The 19732-nt window shown below is 61.3% G+C and overlaps 4 protein-coding genes across 4 annotated transcripts; all 4 read left to right on the plus strand.

Annotated features, from left to right (window-relative positions):
• Window positions 1-298: 298 nt before the first annotated feature.
• On the plus strand, window positions 299-4344 carry MNEG_0205 (hypothetical protein; the record flags this gene model as incomplete). Its single annotated transcript, XM_014051301.1, has 10 exons — window positions 299-368; window positions 665-729; window positions 1025-1261; window positions 1476-1713; window positions 1916-2097; window positions 2437-2597; window positions 2841-2952; window positions 3240-3315; window positions 3698-3780; window positions 4087-4344. The coding sequence occupies 10 exons, from the start codon at window positions 299-301 to the stop codon at window positions 4342-4344; spliced, it is 1482 nt and encodes a 493-aa protein (XP_013906755.1).
• A 2335-nt stretch (window positions 4345-6679) lies between these two features.
• Window positions 6680-6988, plus strand: MNEG_0206 (hypothetical protein; the record flags this gene model as incomplete). Its single annotated transcript, XM_014051302.1, has 1 exon — window positions 6680-6988. One exon carries the CDS (start codon window positions 6680-6682, stop codon window positions 6986-6988), a length of 309 nt encoding a protein of 102 aa, XP_013906756.1.
• A 1520-nt stretch (window positions 6989-8508) lies between these two features.
• Window positions 8509-14434, plus strand: MNEG_0207 (adenosine 5'-phosphatase; the record flags this gene model as incomplete). Its single annotated transcript, XM_014051303.1, has 15 exons — window positions 8509-8573; window positions 8842-8889; window positions 9096-9250; window positions 9651-9766; window positions 10020-10221; window positions 10507-10831; window positions 11028-11206; window positions 11471-11604; window positions 11918-12154; window positions 12378-12535; window positions 12834-13038; window positions 13240-13353; window positions 13497-13654; window positions 14015-14135; window positions 14342-14434. The coding sequence occupies 15 exons, from the start codon at window positions 8509-8511 to the stop codon at window positions 14432-14434; spliced, it is 2310 nt and encodes a 769-aa protein (XP_013906757.1).
• A 1239-nt stretch (window positions 14435-15673) lies between these two features.
• On the plus strand, window positions 15674-19264 carry MNEG_0208 (hypothetical protein; the record flags this gene model as incomplete). The annotated part of the gene is made up of 7 exons (XM_014051304.1): window positions 15674-15721; window positions 15809-15898; window positions 16048-16454; window positions 16723-16894; window positions 18078-18514; window positions 18725-18878; window positions 19124-19264. The coding sequence occupies 7 exons, from the start codon at window positions 15674-15676 to the stop codon at window positions 19262-19264; spliced, it is 1449 nt and encodes a 482-aa protein (XP_013906758.1).
• Between the last annotated feature and the right edge of the window lie 468 nt (window positions 19265-19732).

The raw sequence follows: 19732 nt of genomic DNA on the forward strand, positions 1-19732 counted from the left end.
CATATAGGCGCTAACGATCACTACGGATATATCTTCGACTGCCGTTCCGCGAGGGTGTGGCATATGTACGTCCCCACGCGATCTGGGCTCGTTAGAGTAAACTGCAATTGAAAGTTCTTGTTGCCGGTGTGTCAGAGAGGTGTCTGTGAACTTTGCAGAGAGCGGGGCCACAACGCCCGCTGCCTTGGGCCCTCTGCACGGGCATTTTTATGCCGGAGGGCGTCTGTCTAGGGTAGTGCTAGAGGATACAACGGCGACAGTGCCTCCAGACAGTCCCGAACTTGCGAGCACCTCTATCATGGGTCAGGCGTGTTCCTCAAACCCAGCCGTGGCGGATGATGAGAGCGACGGCCTCGTTGAACCTATGGGTGCGGCATGGATTCAGGCGGCGGATGCCTTGCACTGCGTCCACGTCGAGGTCGTTTGGCCGCCGGCGATACACCCCGTTTGTCACTGAACGGGGAGCTGCGGTGGCTCGCTGCTGCTGGGCGTGCGGCATGGCAAATACCTGGGCCTCGCAAATCTCCCTCGACAAGGGTCTGCCTGCTGGTCTGGGCGGCAGCGTTCTTGGTTCACTCTCCCGGCGCCCGCGATGACCGCGCGCACGCGGCGCCGTTGCCCTCGTCACCTGCGAGCGCGCCGCTCTCCGTGTCCACTACCGCAGAGGTCAATGGCAGCAAGGCCTGGACGACTCGCGCACGGCGCTTGAGCGTTAGCGCCGATGCAAAGGTGAGCCGCCAGGCTGCAGCTCCGTGTGGGCTGATCGCAGGGTGAGCAGCACCCGGCCTGTGCAGGCACGATCATCACGGGTGCGCCTGCGCATGGCGATCCCCTTGGGCATCTAGCGCGCCATCGCCGCTATCAGCATGCATGTGGCAGTAATCAGACACGATTTGCATGTTGCCGCGGCTGCGGTGCGGCTGACGGCTGGGGCGCGTGCATCGCGACGTGTCTCTGCGCGGGCCCCTTAGCATGGCCCCTGACATGCCTGCCTGCCTGCCCGCCTGTGATTCTCACGCCTCAGGGCCACGTCAAACCTGGAGCGGCCAAAGCTCCAGTTGAGAAAGGGGCAGCCCCACAGGCCGCCCACGTGCCACAGGCAGGTGCCCCCAACGAACCCACAAGCGGCGCATGCGAGGGCAGCGGGCAGCAGCAGGGCTCCAAGGAGGCGCAGGGCGCGCGGCTGCCAACGGACCAAGGGGAGGTGGTGCGGCGCAACAGCGGCACGCGGCGGCGACGACTGTCGTACATCACAAACGACGTGCGCACTGCTGGTTTGGGGCTGGCCGCGAGGGGACGTTGTCGTGACAAGAAGGGGTGCTCGTGGGGTTGGACAGTTGCTCCAGAGGCCAGCAGCCGGCCTGGGCAGGCTCTTGCCTTGACGCCGGCTGCTGGTGCAGCTCGCGGTTGCTCACCATGGCATCTCTCGCTGACGCAGCACGGTGCTATTACGGTACCCAACACCACCACTGCAGAATGACATTGCCCGCCTGAAGGCAGAGGGGGGCGGCGAGGCCGGCGGCGACGGCGAGGGCGACCACTTCGCTACCGTGGGACCTCTCCGCACATTTGGCATGTCTGTCGCGTGTGTGAGCCGCGCGGGGCGCGAGCCCGGCTACAAGAAAACCAATCAGGACAGCTGCTTTGCGTTTGAGCGATTCATAGGGGACAACGAGAGCCTGTTTGGCGCTATGGACGGGCACGGCCCGCATGGTGAGCGGAGGGAGGAGCTCTGGGACTGAGGCTACAGGGAATGGGAACATCCGCCGGTCGGTGGCTGATTCCTTGCCATCACAGGTGCATGCAGCAGCTTTAGTCGCCTGAGGGGGCCTGCGCATTTGTTGCGGCCTTGCAGCCGGCTCATGTGCTGGTGACCTTGCGCCGCCCCGCATCCCCTGCCTCACCTCTTTGACAGGCCACCTGGTGTCGTCGTTTGTCAAGCAGCATCTGCCGCTGCTGCTGGCGGACCGCCTTGCCAGCGGCGACTGCGCGATGCGCGCGCTTTCCGAGGGCTTTCTGGAGTGTGACGCACGTCTGGGGTGCAGCCGCATTGACTGCGAGTTCAGCGGGTCGACGTGCGTGGTGGCACACCTGAAGGTGGGCGGGATGGGGGGCTGCGCATCTGGTTGGTTGTGCCCACAGCAATGGCGCAAAGTATGTTGATCAGGCGCTCAGCATAGGTTTCACAGGATCAATGCAGTGCCTGGGTCGCCAGCCCCTCACACACATGCACGCGCGCTCGCATTTGTGCACAGGCACGTAGGTACGCGCGTGCATATGTGTTTGTGACACACACATGCACGCATGCAGGCGCGCGTGTGCGCGCACACAGAGACGCGCGCGCACACACACACACACACACACACACACTCACTCAGTCACACACACTCTTCCACATGCGCGCCCTCTGGTCTGGGCTGACGTACCCACCCTCAGGGCGCACAGCTGACGACGGCATGGGTGGGCGACTCCCGCTGCGTGCTGGGCCGCCTGTCGCCGTCTGGTGCGTGGGAGGCGGTGGAGCTGACCGCAGACCACAAGCCCACCAACCCGGGAGAGAAGGAGCGCATCCTACGCAGCCAGGGGCGAGTGGAGAGGTGCGCGCACAGCTGGCCGTGGCGTGCAGCACTGCCAGATTGCGCAGCAGGGAAAGGGCAGGGGCGTCTTTGCTCGATTCATCCCACGTCAACTAGGTGTTTCAGAGGTCACCTGCTCGCGGCATCAACTTGCGACCTGCTCTTGCGCCCGCCTTGCGTCTCGCGCGGCCTTCCGAACACCGATTGCACAGACTCGCTTCCATCCTCCTCACGAACTTTTTTTGCCTCCTCAACCTCTCGAAGGCTCGTCGACGAGTTGGGCCAGCCCATGGGCCCTGACCGCGTGTGGCTGCAGTACGCCTGGGTCCCAGGCCTGGCCATGAGCCGCGCGCTCGGGGACCAGCTGGCACACCAGGTGGGGGGGGGGGGTGGGGAAAGAGGGGCTGGGCAGGGGCTGCTGGTGCGCGCATGATGGGCCTGTGCAGAGGTATCACGTGTGGGGCGCTGAGGGGCATGGGGTTTTGTTTGCGGGGTTGCGATGGTGTTGCGCACTAAATCCATCGCATGCCGCAGCTGTTGCCTTCAAGTTTTTGCAGCCAGCCTCGCAACATGGTGCAGCCCACACTGTTGTCTCTGCAGTATTTCAAACGCACTCCCTCAAACCCCCAGCCCTCAGCTGCCTCGCGCACCTCCCCCTGCCAGGTGGGTGTGTCGTCAGAGCCGGAGCACCAGCAGGTGGCGCTGGCTCCAGAGGACCGGTTCATGGTGCTGGCCTCAGGTGATGGGCGAGCCCCATAGGGACAGGAGGGAGGAAGACTTGGCTCCATAGGCTGTGGATTGAGAGGGGCGCTGAGGTGCTACAGGGGCCTTTGCTGGTTGTGGGCGTGGTTTCAGGGGGGGGGGGTGGCGGGAGAGGGTGGGTGGCGGGTTCGCGGCCATGCACGATTGGGCTGGGCTTCTTGTGGCCTTGATGATCAGGCCGTGCCTGCGCCGAGCAAGTGACAAGAGTCGACGGGAGAGGCGCATAATCACACTGTGCGGCGGGACCGCCCCAGGCGCTTGTCAGCGGCAGCCCCACTGAGCGACCTCACCGTCGCTGTTGCTCTCGTCTGTCCTGCCGCGATGTTCCCCCCCTTCCCCCTGTCAAACTCCTTTCTCAGACGGTGTGTGGGAGTTCATCAGCAGCCAGGAGGCTGTTGAGCTGGTGGCGGCACTGGATGATCCCGAGGAAGCAGGGGAGGCGGTGAGTTGATTTGAAAGTCTCACAGGTGTTTGAACGCGGTGCTACAGGCTTGGACATGTCCTTGAAATCCGCCATAAGGGGGTCAACCAGCCCTGCACCAGAGACACAAGCACTGAGTAGCATGCCATTAGCGCTAATTCCCCTGCTCGATTGCCTGTATGCTTGGCGCTTGTCAGTCAAGACTCTCAACCGCCTGCCCGGGTCGCCAATCATGCCTTCGCAAAGCCCCCCCTAACACTTCACACAAACGCACGAATTTGCGCGCGCCCATGCACACTCACACCCCCGCCCCCGGCCCTGCTGCAGCTTGTCGAGGAGGCCTTCCAGCGATGGCTGGTGGAGGAGGAGGGCGTCGTGGATGACATCACCGTGGTGGTTGTCAGGTTCCACCATGGCAGCCACGGGGCCAATGGAGTGGGGCCAGCCATCAGCATGCGCGCGAGCACAACCCTTGACATTGTCAGCGGCACTGGGCCGATCCCGCCACACACTGGATGCCCCCTGGCGGCCAGCGTGGTCGCGGCGCGGGCCAAGGGTGCTCCCGCCATGGAGGAGTTTCCATGATGGCGCAGCAGCCAGCGGGGTGTTTCGCATCAAATGCATCACCCCTACAGGCCAGTTGGCGACCCAGTCGGCGAGCGAGGGGGTCAGGCGCCTGTGCCTGATTGCTGCGGGTGGCGGCGGGAGCGGTGGTGGTAGCGACACTGCAGCGTGCCCAGGGCCGGCCAGCAAGAAGCAAACTGTTAGCGGGGGATTGGGCAATCGCGGGCAGCTGCCTGCGATGCCACTGCTTAAGACTGCACAAGGTTGCCCCATGATGCGTGATCGCACACAGCGCGCAATTCATTCTCAGCTCGTCGGACTTGTGAAATGCGTGGGTCTAGTGCGAGGCTGGCACCTGCCTCTGTGGCTGCCACCAAAGGGATTTTGGGGGCCATCGAAGGCCGACCACAGGAGGGCGCATCAGCGCCGCAGCGCCCTCGCTGCTTTCTACAGAGTGCGTCGTCAAATTTGCATCACATTTTCTTGCCTGGCCCTGAATTTGCTTCTGGAGGGAGATTGAGATTAGCGTCGCGTTGCTGTGTCTTGGTCTCCTCCCTCGTGCCGCACAGCACAGGGCGCGTCTGCGGCCGTGATCGACGCGCAGCAGCTGTGAGCGCCCCGCCGACCTTACTTCGCGCGCCATTTTGCGGGTTCGGCAAACGCAAAACTACGGACCACATTCAATGTTGCCCAAGCTCTGTCTGGGCAGCACATTGGTGGTTTATGGCATACCTATTGTCCGCATGAAACGGCCGATTCGTCACCACGCGCTGCGCATCGGAGGCCAGGGTGCTGTATGGGTCCACTGCCGTGTGCGGATCAGCGACCGCCCGAGGCACCCGGGGTTCCAGAGCACAACCCGTGTCAATCCCATGCGCCTGCCAGGCCCTCCCATTGGGTCAAGAAGCATTCCTGGTCTTGGAAAGCAACCAATTGTTAGCCACGCGTTGTAGCGTTTCGCCTCTCTCCCATCCCCACACCTGCAGGGTCACCCCAGCGTGCGCCGCGTGCTGGTGCTTTAGCCTTTCCTGCAGCATCACTCACCACATGCCCGAACCAGGGGATATCTGCCGAGCCATCGCACCAACCCCCGTCTGCACACCCCTTGTGGCTTTGATGTGCTCTTGGCTGCTCCAACGCGTCCACCGCCACCCGAAGCGCCCCCACGCCTGCTACAACCCACGGCAACGACAAGCAAAAGGTACAGCCCCCTCCCAACGAAAGAGCTTTGCCCGATCATCGTCGGCATAGTGTGCGACATTGATGTGAGCCTGCGTAACACCGCACTATGTACTGCTGCGTTTGCGGTCGGTCCTGCTCCCTTGGCAAGGCAGGCTCAACGAAACGACAAGGTTGTGGCATGCCCACAGAACGATGCACTGAACGTTCTGTGCAAACCATTGATACGTACCCTTATGTCACCATCTGCGTGCACGACTAAGCGAGACAAATGGCGCGTGCTGGCTCAAGAGGAAAGCAGTTCCGCTTTCCCTGCTTGTAATCAGGCCAGGGCTGTGTTTCTTGCTTGCGACTTGCGCTGTTGCTCGCCAGCAGCCGTGTCGCGCCCAGCAGTCAGTGCATCAGAGGCTTTGTCCCATGCCTAGCTGCCAGGTCCGGGTAAGCGCCTGTGGTGGATCAATGCCAGCCCCCAGGCCGGATTTGCCCCACCCCGTCTACAACAGGCAACCGCCCCTCTACCGTCCTCCGTTCATTGCCACATTTCCCTCTATAAAGTGGAAGTCTGTGCTTGCATGCAACATGGCGCACAGTATGCCACACGGGCTCCTTGGGAGGATGCGCACTGCACCTCGGACCCTCTGTGCATAAGTCTTGGCAGGGGTCTCGGCTCACCTACAGGAGCACTTCATTCTACGGCCAAATCCCCACCTCATTTTGTCTCCCCCCAATCCACACGCTTGCAATCATTGGTTGAGCAAGCTTGTCAAGTATAGTTGCCACGATCGCCGTGTGCAAGCGCAGATCTGAGCTGCGCGCCCTTATCACGACGTACGTGGAGTGTTCGAGGGGGATTGGACGTTGGTCACCAGCCTCCTGCCGGGTAGGCGAATGGGACTCATGCTCGTCTCCTGACGCAGCTGGTCGAGCGCAGTATTGATCTGTGTTGTACTGATGTGGCCGAATGGGAGGCCTTTGCCGGGTTGGTACCTTCAGTTCCAAAGTGCATTGGTGATTGTCCTGTTCGCAACTGCAGCCAAAACTGCGATCGCTATGCACCTGCCGCAGGCGCTGCTCACCTGCTGCATTGACGCGGCCGTCCCTCCAGCATCAGCACCACCTCCACCAAACGCGCAGCAGCAACAACAACAGCAGCAGGAGCAGCAGCAACTGCAGCGTGATGGTCCTGCTGGAGCCGGATCCCTTCCTAAATGAGCTCAACAAGCTCTTCGAGCGCAACAAGGGCAAGGGCACAGTCTTTGTGACCATGAAACGAAGCTCGCTCAAGGCTCGCAAGGGCAAGGCCAAGGTCGCCGAGGCCGACCACCGCTGCCTTATTCGCGCGACAGACGGCAAGCGCAAGATCAGCACACACCTGTCGGCGGAGCAGCACGTCAAATTCCAGGCGTCATACGCCCTCATCCTTCGCGCCCACATGGACTCACTCAAGAAGCGGGAGAAGGTCAGGGTCAAGAAAGACACCAAGTGAAGGACGCATTGCTATGGGGAGGCGGGGAGCATGGCACGCGGAGGCGTTGGCGGAGCTGGCGGGTTGGTCGGCCGCTGCGTCGTGGCGGCAGCAGGCGGTGATGATGGTGGTTGTCGTGGCTGAGGGGCAGATAGCGGCTCGTGGCGACCAAGCCCATGTATGGGGATCCGTTGTGCTTGCACTGCCGCGGCGGTGGCTCTCTGCAGACCTCTGCAAAGCTCTTGCTGTGAGTGCTGGTGTGAGTGGGGTTGTTGTGGTACTGCTGCGCTGCGGCTGAGAGTAACCGATGCAAATGCAGTGCCAAATGTGTCCTGGGTTGCGCGCAGGCATGGGGCAGGACCCCTGCCCAACAAAATTCATACCTGACATCTCTCTACATCAGCTAGACCGGAAAGCGGCATGGGTACAAAAGAACGTTGCTAGCCACACTCGCACCAACACCTTGGATGTCCCGTGCAGTTCAGATTTGATACTGAGGCTGTTTGCTCTACAATTAAAAAGAGGTCGGGGACGTGATTTCCGGGGGGGGGGGGGGTGCTGTCGCACTCCAGGCTAAAAATATGACAAGACACGGCGGTCATCAGAGCAGGTACAGGGAAAGATCTGGGGAAGGGGGGAACACGTTGGGTGACTGGCGGGAACGTGCGAGTGCAGGAGTGGTTGTGTGAGTATGTAAATCCATGTGTGCTCTGCACATCTGGGGTGCTTGCTCCAAGACTCTGCTTGTGCAATTGCCCTTCCCACACAGGACATTCGAGTCCCGTCTCCTGTGGCAAGGAAACAACCACAGGCCAGCCAGATGGACTAGCCTGCTGCGCCTGGAGCCTCTCTAGATATTGTCATCCATTGCATCACAGCCGCGGCTGGCGCACCCTACGCACCGACGGTAGTTGAGTTATTGTTGAACTGCGCACTTGCACTGCCGTCGTCATCAAAGTCATCGCCCATTGGGGTGACGCCACCTGCGCAGTGCTTGAGATATGAAGTCATCAAGCGCAACAGCATGTCTGAAGTGCCTGAATTGGTAATGGGTCAGACGCCCTATGTGGCGCATGCGTGGCCGGGAGTTCGCTGTCAGACACTCCGACGAAGACTACCGTAAGGTCGCAGCGGCACGGTACTCGCGTTTCGATTGAATTTGACTTTAGCACGTCTGCAAACCGAGTACTTCCCGCGCTGGGACATGGGCAGGGTTTGCGCTCCGTGCGCAGTGCGCGCACTGCTTGGTGCAGCGCTTCTGTGTGCTGCTTGGACAAGGGCCGCGGAACACAGTTTAACTGAATGCTAGGTTTGTACCCAGTCTGCCGACGTCCTGCTGCTTGGAGGCCTGCCCCTGCTTTGTCCTCTTGTGTCGGTGGCCATCACACCGTGGGAACGTGCCCTGCGATGCCCTGTGGATGCCGCATCGGGTGACGCCGCCTTGGCTCATATTGGGGACACTCCCCACAATCCCCATTTCATCCCACCCCCTCCTCTCCCTGTCCCATCACGCATCCAGAATTCCCATGCCCGGCATCACCATGCCTCAGATGGGGCCGTCCGTGCTGATGGTGGCGCTGCTGGCGTTTGGCGGGCTGCTGCCCTGGTGCGCGAGGAGCATGCTTTCTGGTGCCTCCGTGCGTTGCTGCCACAGAGGGCTGCGGGGCTTGCAGGCGCAAAAACTCCACTCATTCCAGCAGAACTTTTCCGTGCATGTCATGCCTTGACGGAGCGTGCATGGACCATTTTGGGCTCGCCAGCGGGCCCCCTCCGGCTCAGGCCTTCCCGATGACACCCCGTCGGCAACAAAACAAAACACTCGCACCCCTCCTGCTGAACCCCGCCTCGCCGGCCCCACCTTATTCACACCACAGCATGGCGTTGAACCTGAAGATCGTGCACATCAACGACAACCACGCCAGGTGGGCCAGTGGCGCACAGTCGCCGCAGCCACCGTCATGGTGACCCTAGATGCACTTTTTGGACTTTGATGCTGGCGCCACCCCTGGCGCCGCAGCCGCAAATTTGCGCCATGCACTCACAGGCCGCCTGCCCCGTCAGGCAAGGGCACTCAAGGACTTCAGCCCAGTTGATGATCATGCAAGCGTCCGGCTCGCCCTTCTTGCAGGTTCGACCCTGCCACAAGCTCGTTCGGCCCCTGCGGCCTGACCGCGGCGGCACAGGCGCAGTGCTTTGGGGGATTCTCGCGCATTGCCACAGCCGTGAAGCAGGCACGCAAGGATGCGGCGGCTGCAGGGCAGGACATCCTGGTGCTGCACGCAGGTGAGGGGGCTGCCTGCTTTCGGTTGGGTCAGCAGTACAACAGGCCTCAAGTGCAGGGCGGAAGCAGGGGAGTTGCAGGTGGCAGGGAGAACTTCTGAGCGACTGGCAACACGGAGGGTTCATCCGGGATGCTGTGTTGGGTGGGAGACGGAGAATGGTCGAGACTTGACAGCAAGCCCAATCGGTGCGATACAGGCACACCGGGGTTAAATCAAGTGTTGATGGTGCGCAAGGTGTTCATGCATGTGTGAGTCCAGTGCATGTGCGCTAGCCCTCGCTGACCGGCCCCAATGCAATGAGCCCACCACTTGCGCATTGCCATGCCGCACACATTGTCTCACATTGGGCTGCCCCTGCGTCGCATGACTGCACTCCCCATCCCCACGCTCTTGTTGCACAGGCGATCAGTTCCAGGGCACAACCTGGGACTTTGTGTACTCGCGAAACGGCATCCATGTGGCGCAGCGGTTCTTGAACCTCATAGGCCTGGACGCCTTCACACCTGGCAACCATGAGGTGCAGCTTGCATGACTTCGACATGCTGGCATTGTCGGCCGTGCCAATTTCAGCTGTGCCAAACAACACGGCCCCATGCTCTGCTGCTTATTTTGTGACATCGACTCGTCGCTGAGAGAAAAACTCAGGTTGCGGCCGCTTTCATGCTTTACACCACGTACATATTGCCTGTGCATGAGCACCAGCAGCAAGCTAGCTAGTGCGGCTTGTTGCCCTTTCAACCTTCACTCCGTCCTGCGAACGCCACCGCCAGTTTGACTACAGCCCAGCTGTTCTGGGCCCCTACCTGGGCCTGCTCAATACCACTACGACCAGCTGCAACATTGACTCGAGCAAGGAGCCCCTCCTAGCGGGCAACATCAAGCCGTTTGCCCTGGTGACCCTGCCAATAAGCGGTGCCAAGGTGGCCATCATTGGCCTCACCACAGCAGACACACCCTCCTCTTCCTCCCCGGGTGCGTGTGTGTGTGTGTATGTGTTTGTGTATGTGTGTGTGTGTGTGTGTGCGCGCGCGCATGTGTGGTGGGCGCTGGCGTAGGCCATGTTGCTGCGACAACGCCGATTGAATTCTCAGCCGCAAGCTCTGCGCACTACGAAGCGGTTCATACAAGGAGTGTCACGCACCGAGCTGCGTTTTGCAAGACATCTGAACGTTGTGCAGGCCAGGTGCACCACACAAACGGCATTATAGTCACCCGTTGAGCCGGCTTGATTCCGTGCCTTGCGTGCCCATTTTGCAGGCCCCAACCTTGTGTTCAGCGACCCAGCCACTTCCCTGGCCACTTGCGCGGCGAGCGCCAAGGCCGCGGGCGCCAACATCATCATTGCGCTGACCCACGTTGGGGCAAACGTGGACGTGGCACTTGCCGCCAACCCCGCCCTGGCTGACGTGGATCTCATCATTGGGGGCCACTCCCACAGCCTGTTTTACACCGGGACGCCGCCTGCACTGCTGGTGAAGCCGATGACCGTGGCTGAGACGACGCCTGTGTTTGGTGCCTACCCCCGGCCCGTGGCCAACGGCGCCAAGAGCATCCCGGTGACATCAGCTCTGTGGGGATCCAGGTAGCCTGATTCTCCGCCGTTGCAGTGTGGACTCTTGCTGGTCGCAGGGCCTTGCGGGGCCTGTGGCAGCCAATCGGATGGGTGTGCAGTGCGTCATATGCCAGCATCAACTTCTTCTATAAAATCCCGTAGCCAAGAACAGTCAGGCTGCATGCAGTTTGATTCCTCCCATCGTACGTGCTCTGGGCACTGGCAGGTACCTGGGTGTCCTCGACACAGTCTTTTCTGCCACGGGGGATCTGACCGCCATCAGCGGCAAGCCGCTGCTGCTGGGAGGCGCCGACAGCTCCAACCCCGTCGCTTCGGACAATGCCACGGACGCTCTGCTCCTTGCACTGCGTGGTCCCGTGGACGCCCTGGCTGCAGAGGTGGTCGGTGCGTGCAACCACCGGGTGCCGCTCTCAGCTCGGGTGTTGTCGGCCGCAATCCAAGTGCCTAGGGCGGGCACGCGGCTTGCCGCGGCGCTATAGCCAGGTCGTGCCCGACGCACTCGCCTGTCATGATCTTGTTCCACCATCAACACCAAAGTGGTTGGACCTCGCCTTCCCAACCTGCGGCGTCTTGCCTTGCCTTTGTACTGCAGCTCACAGAGCGGCATCAACGCTGCTGCGGCCCTTTTCAACCTGGACTCACCCTCAGGCACCAGCAGTGTCTACCTGACCGGCACCACGGGCCTGGCGGGTACGCCTGACGCGACGCTGGCCAACCCAGTGCGCCAGAAGGAGACCAACCTGGGCAACCTGTTCTGCGACGCCATCCAGTGGTTCATCAAGGTGAGCGTCTGCAGGGGCGGGGTGGGAAAGGGTGGGGGCCGCTTTGCCGGGAGGAATTTGGGCAGCCATGCGCGGGGGCAGGCTGACTGGGTTGTGGTCAAGTTGGCCGGGGGGCCCACAGCTTGAGCTTGGGTGCATGAACAGCTGCAGCCGCCAGCATTTTCCCACATGAGGGCGAAACCCAAAGATTACGCATGCACTCTCGCATCCAAGCACTTGAACCGTTGCTGCGTGCCCACTAGCATAAACGCGCCTCCTCACACCATCCCTCCCTCACTCTCCAACCCCCGTCGGTCCCGCGTGTCAGACCAAGACCAACATCCTGGCAGACCCGGCCCTCAAGGGCCTGCCCCTGGTCTCGATCCAGAACGGTGGCGGTATCCGTGCCTCCATCCCCGCGGGCACCATCAAGCAGGGCGACCTCATCACCGTCTCGCCCTTTGGCAACTACGTCGTGGTCAAGCGCGTGTCGGCCGCCAACGTCATCGCGGCGCTGCAGAACGGCGTCTCCCAGTGGTCGGCCACGGCGCCCGCTGGCCGTTTCCCTCAGGTGCTCGGCAAATCCTAGTGTCCTTCCTCTGGGGTGGCAGAAATGTCTTTTAAAAAGAGGACAGTGTGTCGCCTTTGGTAATCGTGCAGGCGCCACCCCCGGTATAATCGGCCTCCCGCACGCCCACCTGTTGCTGCCTGCACCCAAGCTTATCGTGCTATCTCTGCCAACCCTCCTGAGCATGACCGAGCAACATCATATTCGCACCTCTCCGTCTTCCCAGGTAGCCGGCCTGCGTTACGCCTTTTCCTCCGCCCAGCCGGCTGCTCAGCGCCTGGGGCGTGTCGTCCTGGATGACGGCCGGGAGCTGGGAGTGCAGTACACCGGGGATGTCATCGTCGCGACTAACCAGTTCATGGGCCTCGTGCCCGCCGGGGACGGGTGCGCGTGACACTGTGCTTGATCTGCGGTCCTGTTTCGTGATCACACAACCAGCCACGGCACACACGTTGTCATCTGGGGTGTTTGTTCAGAAGCTTCTTGCTATCTCTCTTTTTCACCCCCGGAAAATGGGAGTGTTTGCAGTCAACACTTGCGGGATCCAAAAGATGTGGTGAACTGTTCTGCACAGCAATGCACTGCACAGCCCTTGCTCCCTTGGTCCCACCTGCGGGCGTTCGCTGGCGTCCCTACCCCCCACCATGACCACCACCGCGCCCCCGGCCATCCCCACTACCAGGTACACCGTGCTGGGTGACGCCCCCCTGATCATCGACACCTCACGGCCCCTCAACGAGGTCCTGTCAGCCTACATTGCCACGTTCACGCCCATAGCGCCAGCGGTGGACGGCCGCATCGGCGACTGCAGCGTCAATCCGGGCGCCCTACTGTGCCCTCAGAACCTGCCGGTGTCTGCGCTGCCCGTGAAGCAGTCCAGCACCAGGGTGCGTCAGGGGCGGGGCGCTGGTGTGGCACAAACGCACCTGATGCGAGGTCACAGAAACTGGGACCTGTCAGCTGCAACATGTGCTGACCCACCCATGCCCAACTGCACCCCCCCCCCCCGTTGGTAGCCTTTGCTGGATACTGCACCCTGCCGCCACACGGTCACCTTGCCGCACTTGCACCTGTGCTTCCATTTCCAGGCTGTCAAGCTCCGCACCACAAAGCGCAAGGTCAACGGCACCGCAGCGCTGGCAGTGAACGGTGTTTTCGACGACTTCATCCTCACAGGCTCCTCCAAGAACCCCTGGTTCGAGGTGCGCGCGCTCATGCTCGCGGTGCTGATCGCCCTGCTCGCTCTTGCTCCTTGCACCCATGTCAGACTCACTCGCACGGCGCAACACAATGAGCTGCAGCCCCCAACCTCCTGACCCGTCACCATACTGATCCCCCAACGCAGATCGACCTGCAGTCAAACCTGACTGTCGAGTCTGTGGCCCTGTTTGCACCCACGCTGCGTGCCAACGAGGTCCTGCCAATCAAGGACTACCTTGCCACAGACAGCCTGGTCGTGCGCGTGAGCACAGTGGCCTCCAAGAAGACCAAGCTTTACACAGGGTGCGCGTGGGTGTGCGCAAAGAAGTTTTCGTCGGTGGCTGCACTGGCCCTGTTTTATGTGCCCTGAGCCTGTGGCACACACACCTCTCAAAGGCATGCACACCCCTTGCAAACCGGGGGCCGTTTTGCAACTGGTGTATGCTATTCTGTCAGGTGCTGCACTGTGCTGGCTGCGCTGGGCCGCACCGTGCTGTGCCGTGCCCGTGTCGTGCCGTGCCGCCCCACGACGTGCTGTGGTAGCACTGCACTGTGGTGCGATGTGCTACAGTATGCGCAGGCACGATCAACAGCAGGCAGTCGTCTGCCTCTCCGTCGCCTCTCCTTCCTCGCCCACTGCCTCCCTCCTCTGCCACGCCGCAGGACCAGTGCCACGCTGTGTGGCACCTTGACACTCCCCCTGGCTGCGCAGGCCAACAGCACCACTGGCTCTGTGCTCAAGTGCGCGTTGAGCGGCAGCGCAGGCACCCAGGCACTCCCCAAGGTGAGCGTAGGGTTGGTGGTTGGTACGAGGAAGCAGCTCGGCCCCATGTCATGTGAGACCTCCGCCCCAAACTGGCGTGCTCCCTTTATGGGCGCCGTGTCATGAACCGCATTGCGGAGGCCCTGAGCACACTGACACAAAGTTGCAAACCATCGCCGGTCTCGTCACACTCCCTCTTCCCGCCAAAACATAATCCACCCCAACAGGGCCGCTTCATCAGCATCGCGCTGCAGCGGGCCAAAAACAAGGCGGGGCAGCTCCTCTTTGCTGAGCTCAAGCTTGTGACGCGCCTGACTTGAGGGCATCACTTCAACGCTAGCAGTTACAACCACCGGAGGCTTGAGTTGACAATGTCTCGACGGCTTTTGGGGATTTATGTCCCGCATGACATTGCTGCGCTGTGCAGCAGCAACAGGTTGGATTTGAGGATCCTCACACAATAAGCGACGATGCCCTCCGCAACACGCACGCCTCAACTGCTGGCGCGCTGCCCTCGTGCACCCTTTGGCACCTTCGTCCTTGCTGCGCCTGTGACGCCACTGCCACAAGCAACGCGATGGCAAACGTACGCCGGCGATCTATTGATCTCTACGACTAGCCCCTTCCCAGACGCCACGCCTCTCGCATGGCTGCACCAACGCCGCCATGGCAGGGGGTCGCCAGATGTGCGGCGGTCACGTGCCTCGATCACCCGCCCTGCAGCGGGTACAGGCCCCAATCGATCTGCTGAAATGCCTGTTTGGATATTCCATCATCAACCTTCCGAAGGAACTTGATCTCATTTACTCAAAACTGGCATGCAGCACGCACTGGCATGAAGGAGGGCACGGTGATATTTGAAGCACCTTGGCCAGCACAACAGTGGTGTTGGGGCAAGGTTGGCCCTGAATCAAAAGCACTCTGTGTCAACAATCTTATGTGTCCACTTAGTGGTGCAGCATCCAGCAGGCTCAAGGCCATGACACCTGCCCAGTGGACGACCGGAGTGGCGATACCTGCCCAGCATGCTTTCAGCCAGTTCGCCACTGCCAGGTGCAGGTGCTGGTGTCGCAGCTCCTTAGATTGCTGCCATGCCGCGTGCGCATAACAAATTTAGCGCGCTCTGTGTTGGTCAAAATATCCTCATTTCAAGACCGCGATCATGCTGTCAGGTCCTGAGTTGCAATAACCTCCGACCATCAGTTTGAGGAATAACTCCCCATCATCATTTCTGAAAGCTCGCGCGGTAGTGGACGGTACTAGTGCCACAACACGAGCACTGCGCCAAGCGCATGTGTAGCCGCCGAGAGGCGCCACTATGGTGTACCGTACCTTGCTTTGATGAGAGTGCCTGCTTCGGTAACTGGTCAATGTTTGATATTTACCATAACTCCTTCGATCGTTCGTCTTGGGAACAAGCCATTGTCGCCTCGCGACAGACGGCGGCCATCGTTCCGTCCCAGGTCGCTCTTGGTTCAGCCGCGGGCTCTTGTACCGCATAAAACCCACAACCTGTGAACTACAAGCAGCGCGCGCGGGCTGCGCGCCCCGCAGCAGCGATGCGGAAGCCTCAAAAGGCAGCGGGCAAGAAGAAGAAGGCGCAAAAGGTGCGTCAGTCGCTCGTACACGCGCTTCAACGCATGTTCTCCGTCATGGAGAAGCTCTGACCCGCTGCGGTCATGCTTTGCTTGCAGGCGCCAGCGGCGGCAGCAGCCGGCGCGCGCTCCGGTCCTGGCGGCAGCAGCAGCATGGATACAGACCCAGGCGATGCCGGAGCGCCGTCGGTGAGCGTGGCGTATGCGCACGTGCGCCTGAGCGGCGGCCACTGCTGCTCATGTGCGCTTTCTCTGCTGCTGCGGCCCTGGGTCCCTTTCAATGCCTCCTCGTCGCCCACCTGCCTCAGCCCCTCGTCGCACACCTGCTGTCCTTGCAGGTGTGGCGCCCCGGCTTGGACCCCGTCGGCGAGGATGAGGAGCTTGACTACGACCCCACGGCCTACGATTGCCTCCATCGCTTCAACCTGGAGTGGCCCTGCCTGAGCTTCGACATGCTACGCGACGACCTGGGGGCGCCGCGCGCCGCGTTCCCGCACACCGTTTTCATGGTCGCCGGCACGCAGGCCGCGCAGGCGCGGCAGAACCACATCGCGGTCCTCAAACTTGCCGCACTCGGCCAGGGCCGCCACGGCAAGCGCGACGGCAAGCGGCGGCGCGGCGGCGGTGACGACGACGAGTCCTCGAGTGACGAGAGCAGCAGCGGGTCGGAGGGCGGCAGCGACAGTGAAATGGACGCGAGCGATGACGAGGACGACAGGGAGCCGCCGGCGCGCATGCACTACAGGTGGGCGGGGTGCGGCGTAGGGAAGGGCGTCTTGAGGCGCGACCGGTCGCTGAAATGCTGTGTGCAGGCAGAGGCTTAGGCCATCAGTGTGCCGCCCCTTTCGCACGCTTTTGCTTGACGGCAAAGTCATCTACGCAGCAGCAGCTGCGGTGCAGCAGGGCCATTAACAGGATCACGGCCCCGTTGGCAGCAGCAGCACACAAGGTGACCTGACCCACCGCGCGTTATGCTGCCCGCCCCGCACCCCCTTCGCACCCCGCTGCACCAGGCTGGTCCAGCAGAACAGCGGTGTGAACCGGATACGGGCGATGCCGCAGCGGCCAGGCGTTCTGGCGGTCTGGAACGACAACCGCCAGGTTCGCATCCTGGACGTCAGCGCACAGCTGGCCGAGCTGGCCGCGGAGGAGCAGCTGCCAGCGGCAAAGCCCCAGAAGGTCACGGTGGGTGCTGGGGTGATTGGCTTTCGGCCAAAGCATTTGGGAGGCTTTGTCTGGAGTTCCAGCCTGCTAGTGTGTATGCCGAGAGTGAAGAGTTGGTGGTTTGACACGCGCACACGCATGCCTGCAGGAAGAGGCATGCAGCTTCCTGCGAGTCGGTGTGATTGTGTAATTTTAGGGTTTTGGGGTCGGAAGAAGGCATTGATGATGAACTTGACTAATCCCAGCTCTCTGCAGGCGCTTGCGCCGGTGAGGAGTACCTATGACGGTATCTGAGCCTTTCAACGGGTGTGGGGTTTGTTAATGTTCTGTACGTGTTCGTTGATTTTGAGGCGTTGATGACGAACTTGACTAATCCCAGCTCTCTGTAGGCGCTTGCGCCGCTGAAGAGTACCTATGACGGTATCTGAGCCTTTCAAGCGGTGTAGTGTTTGCAGGTTCCTGCACATGTTTGTTGATTTTGAGGCGCTGATGACGAACTTGACTAATCCCAGCTCTCTGTAGGCGCTTGCGCCGCTGAGGAATACCTATGACGGTATCTGAGCCTTTTGATTGGCGTGTGGTGGCCATTGCTGTGTGCAATGCGTGGCGTGTCGGGGACCGACAAGGTGATGATGACGCAAACATCTAATCTAATCAAACCTCCGCAGGCGTGCACAACGGCATTGTGCACGTCGTTGAGGATTCACTATGACGGTATCTGAGCCTTGATGTATCACCTTGACCAAGTTTAATGCACGCATGCGTTTACGGGTTATGGGTGTGTTGATCGGGTGTATGGATTGTGGGTAGGTTTTGATTGGGCGCTGATGACGCAAACATCTAATCTAATCAAACCTCCGCAGGCGTGCACAACGGCATTGTGCACGCCGTTGAGGATCAAATATGACGGTATCTGAGCCTTGATGTGTCACCTTGACCTGATTTGATGCACGCATGCGTTTACGGGTTATGGGTGTGTTGATTGTGACTCTGTTTTGATTGGGCGCTGATGACGCAAACATCTAATCTAATCAAACCTCTGCAGGCGTGCACAACGGCATTGTGCGCGCCGTTGAGGATCAACTATGACGGTATCTGAGCCCGAGACTTGTTTTCCATGCAACGACAAACAAAACGGTTGAGAACGTCGCTGGTCAACCTCATACCCCTCCTGTCTCCCTCCCCCCTCCCATGCCCCTCGCAGCTCAACCCCCTGGCCAGCCACACCCACTCCATGGAGGGCTTTGCCCTGGGGTGGTCCCCCGTCAAAGCCGGCCGCCTGGCCAGCGGCGACTGCAAGCGCCACCTACACGTGTGGGAGCCGGCCGAAGGCGGCGGCTGGGCGGTGAGCGGTGTGTACAATGGCCACGAGGACAGCGTCGAGGACATTGCCTGGAGCCACACAGAGGAGACCGTGTTTGCCAGCTGTGGCGTGGACAAAACGGTCCGAATCTGGGACACGCGCGAGCGGGGGCGCAGCATGCTCAGCGTGGCGGCGCACGACTGCGACGTCAACGTCATCGGCTGGAACGCCTTGGTGACCTACATGCTGGCGTCGGGCGGCGACGACGGCAGCCTGCGCATCTGGGACTTGCGGGCGTTTAAGGACGGCGGCTTTGTCAGCCACTTTGCCTTCCACAAGTGAGCCCGGGGCTGTTGATGGGGTGCAGGGGTTGGGCAGGGTTGATGGGCAGCCTGGGGGTGTCCTTGTTGCGTTGCAAACGGCACGCTGTGGTCGGGGGAGGATGGGAAAGCCTGCTAGGCCGAAGCAGAGAGCACCTGAGCGGTTTGGGCGCCCTGCCCTCATCACCGCCCGCCCCTCGCTACGGCACCTCCACCTCCCTTCGCCAGGGGCGCCGTCACGAGCGTGGAGTGGTCGCCGTACGAGTCGTCCATGCTGGCGACGTCTGGTGCCGACAACAGCTTGGCAGTCTGGGACCTTGCGCTGGAGCGCGACCCTGAGGAGGAGGAGGCGCTGGCGCCAGAGGGCAACGCGGTGCCGCAGGTGCGCATGCGTGTGCTGGGCGTGGGTGTGCTTGGATTCAGGTGCAGAGGTGGCAGCGTAGTCAGTCATGACTTGCTTCGTCAGCGTGCACTGGCCCATGGGTGGCCACTGGTCATGGCGCAGTTGACTGCGGCGCAGCTGGGCTCCATCCTGCTGGTGCGCTCCCCCGTCTGTGCTCCCCCTCTGCGACAGCCGCGCTCCCCAGCCGCTGACGAGACCTGCACTCTCACCCTCTAAAACTCCAGGAGGAGCTGCCCGCGCAGCTTCTTTTCGTTCACGCGGGCCAGGCTGACATCAAGGAGCTGCACTGGCACGCGCAGATTCCCGGCATGATTGGCTCCACGGCCGGTGACGGCTTCAACCTCTTCAGGCCCAGCAACCTCTGAGCAAGCGGCGAGCACCTGGAAGGAGGAGCGTGCACAGGGATGGATTGGGGCGTGTGCTGGTATTGACGCGTGTTTCAATGCCGTCCTCAGCCAGCGAAGTGGCATGGTCGTTTTCTTTTTGTAGCAGCAGCAGTAGCAGCAGCAGCAGCAGGTGTTTTCTTCCCTAGTCTGGCCTTGATGCCCATTGTGACCTGTTTTTTGTGTGTCGTCCATGTCGTGAGTTGTACTGGGTGTCAAGTTGCCCGTCATGTCAGGCCTGTGCAAGGCGGCTCGTTAAACGCGCTGCGCGCTGTGAGGAGCCCGTGTTGGAGGGCGGCCTGAGTTCAAGCCTCCCCTGGGTGTTCCCCCGGCGCTCGCGGGCGCCATCGCAGCCTTTGCCGCGGCCTTTGTTGCAATCGACCCTTCAAGGGACTCACAAGGCTGTGCCTGAAGAGCGCTTTGATTCGCTGTAAATAGGTGCAATACAAA

Source organism: Monoraphidium neglectum (assembly GCF_000611645.1).
Source record: "Monoraphidium neglectum strain SAG 48.87 unplaced genomic scaffold scaffold00015, whole genome shotgun sequence".
NCBI classification, from domain to species: domain Eukaryota; kingdom Viridiplantae; phylum Chlorophyta; class Chlorophyceae; order Sphaeropleales; family Selenastraceae; genus Monoraphidium; species Monoraphidium neglectum.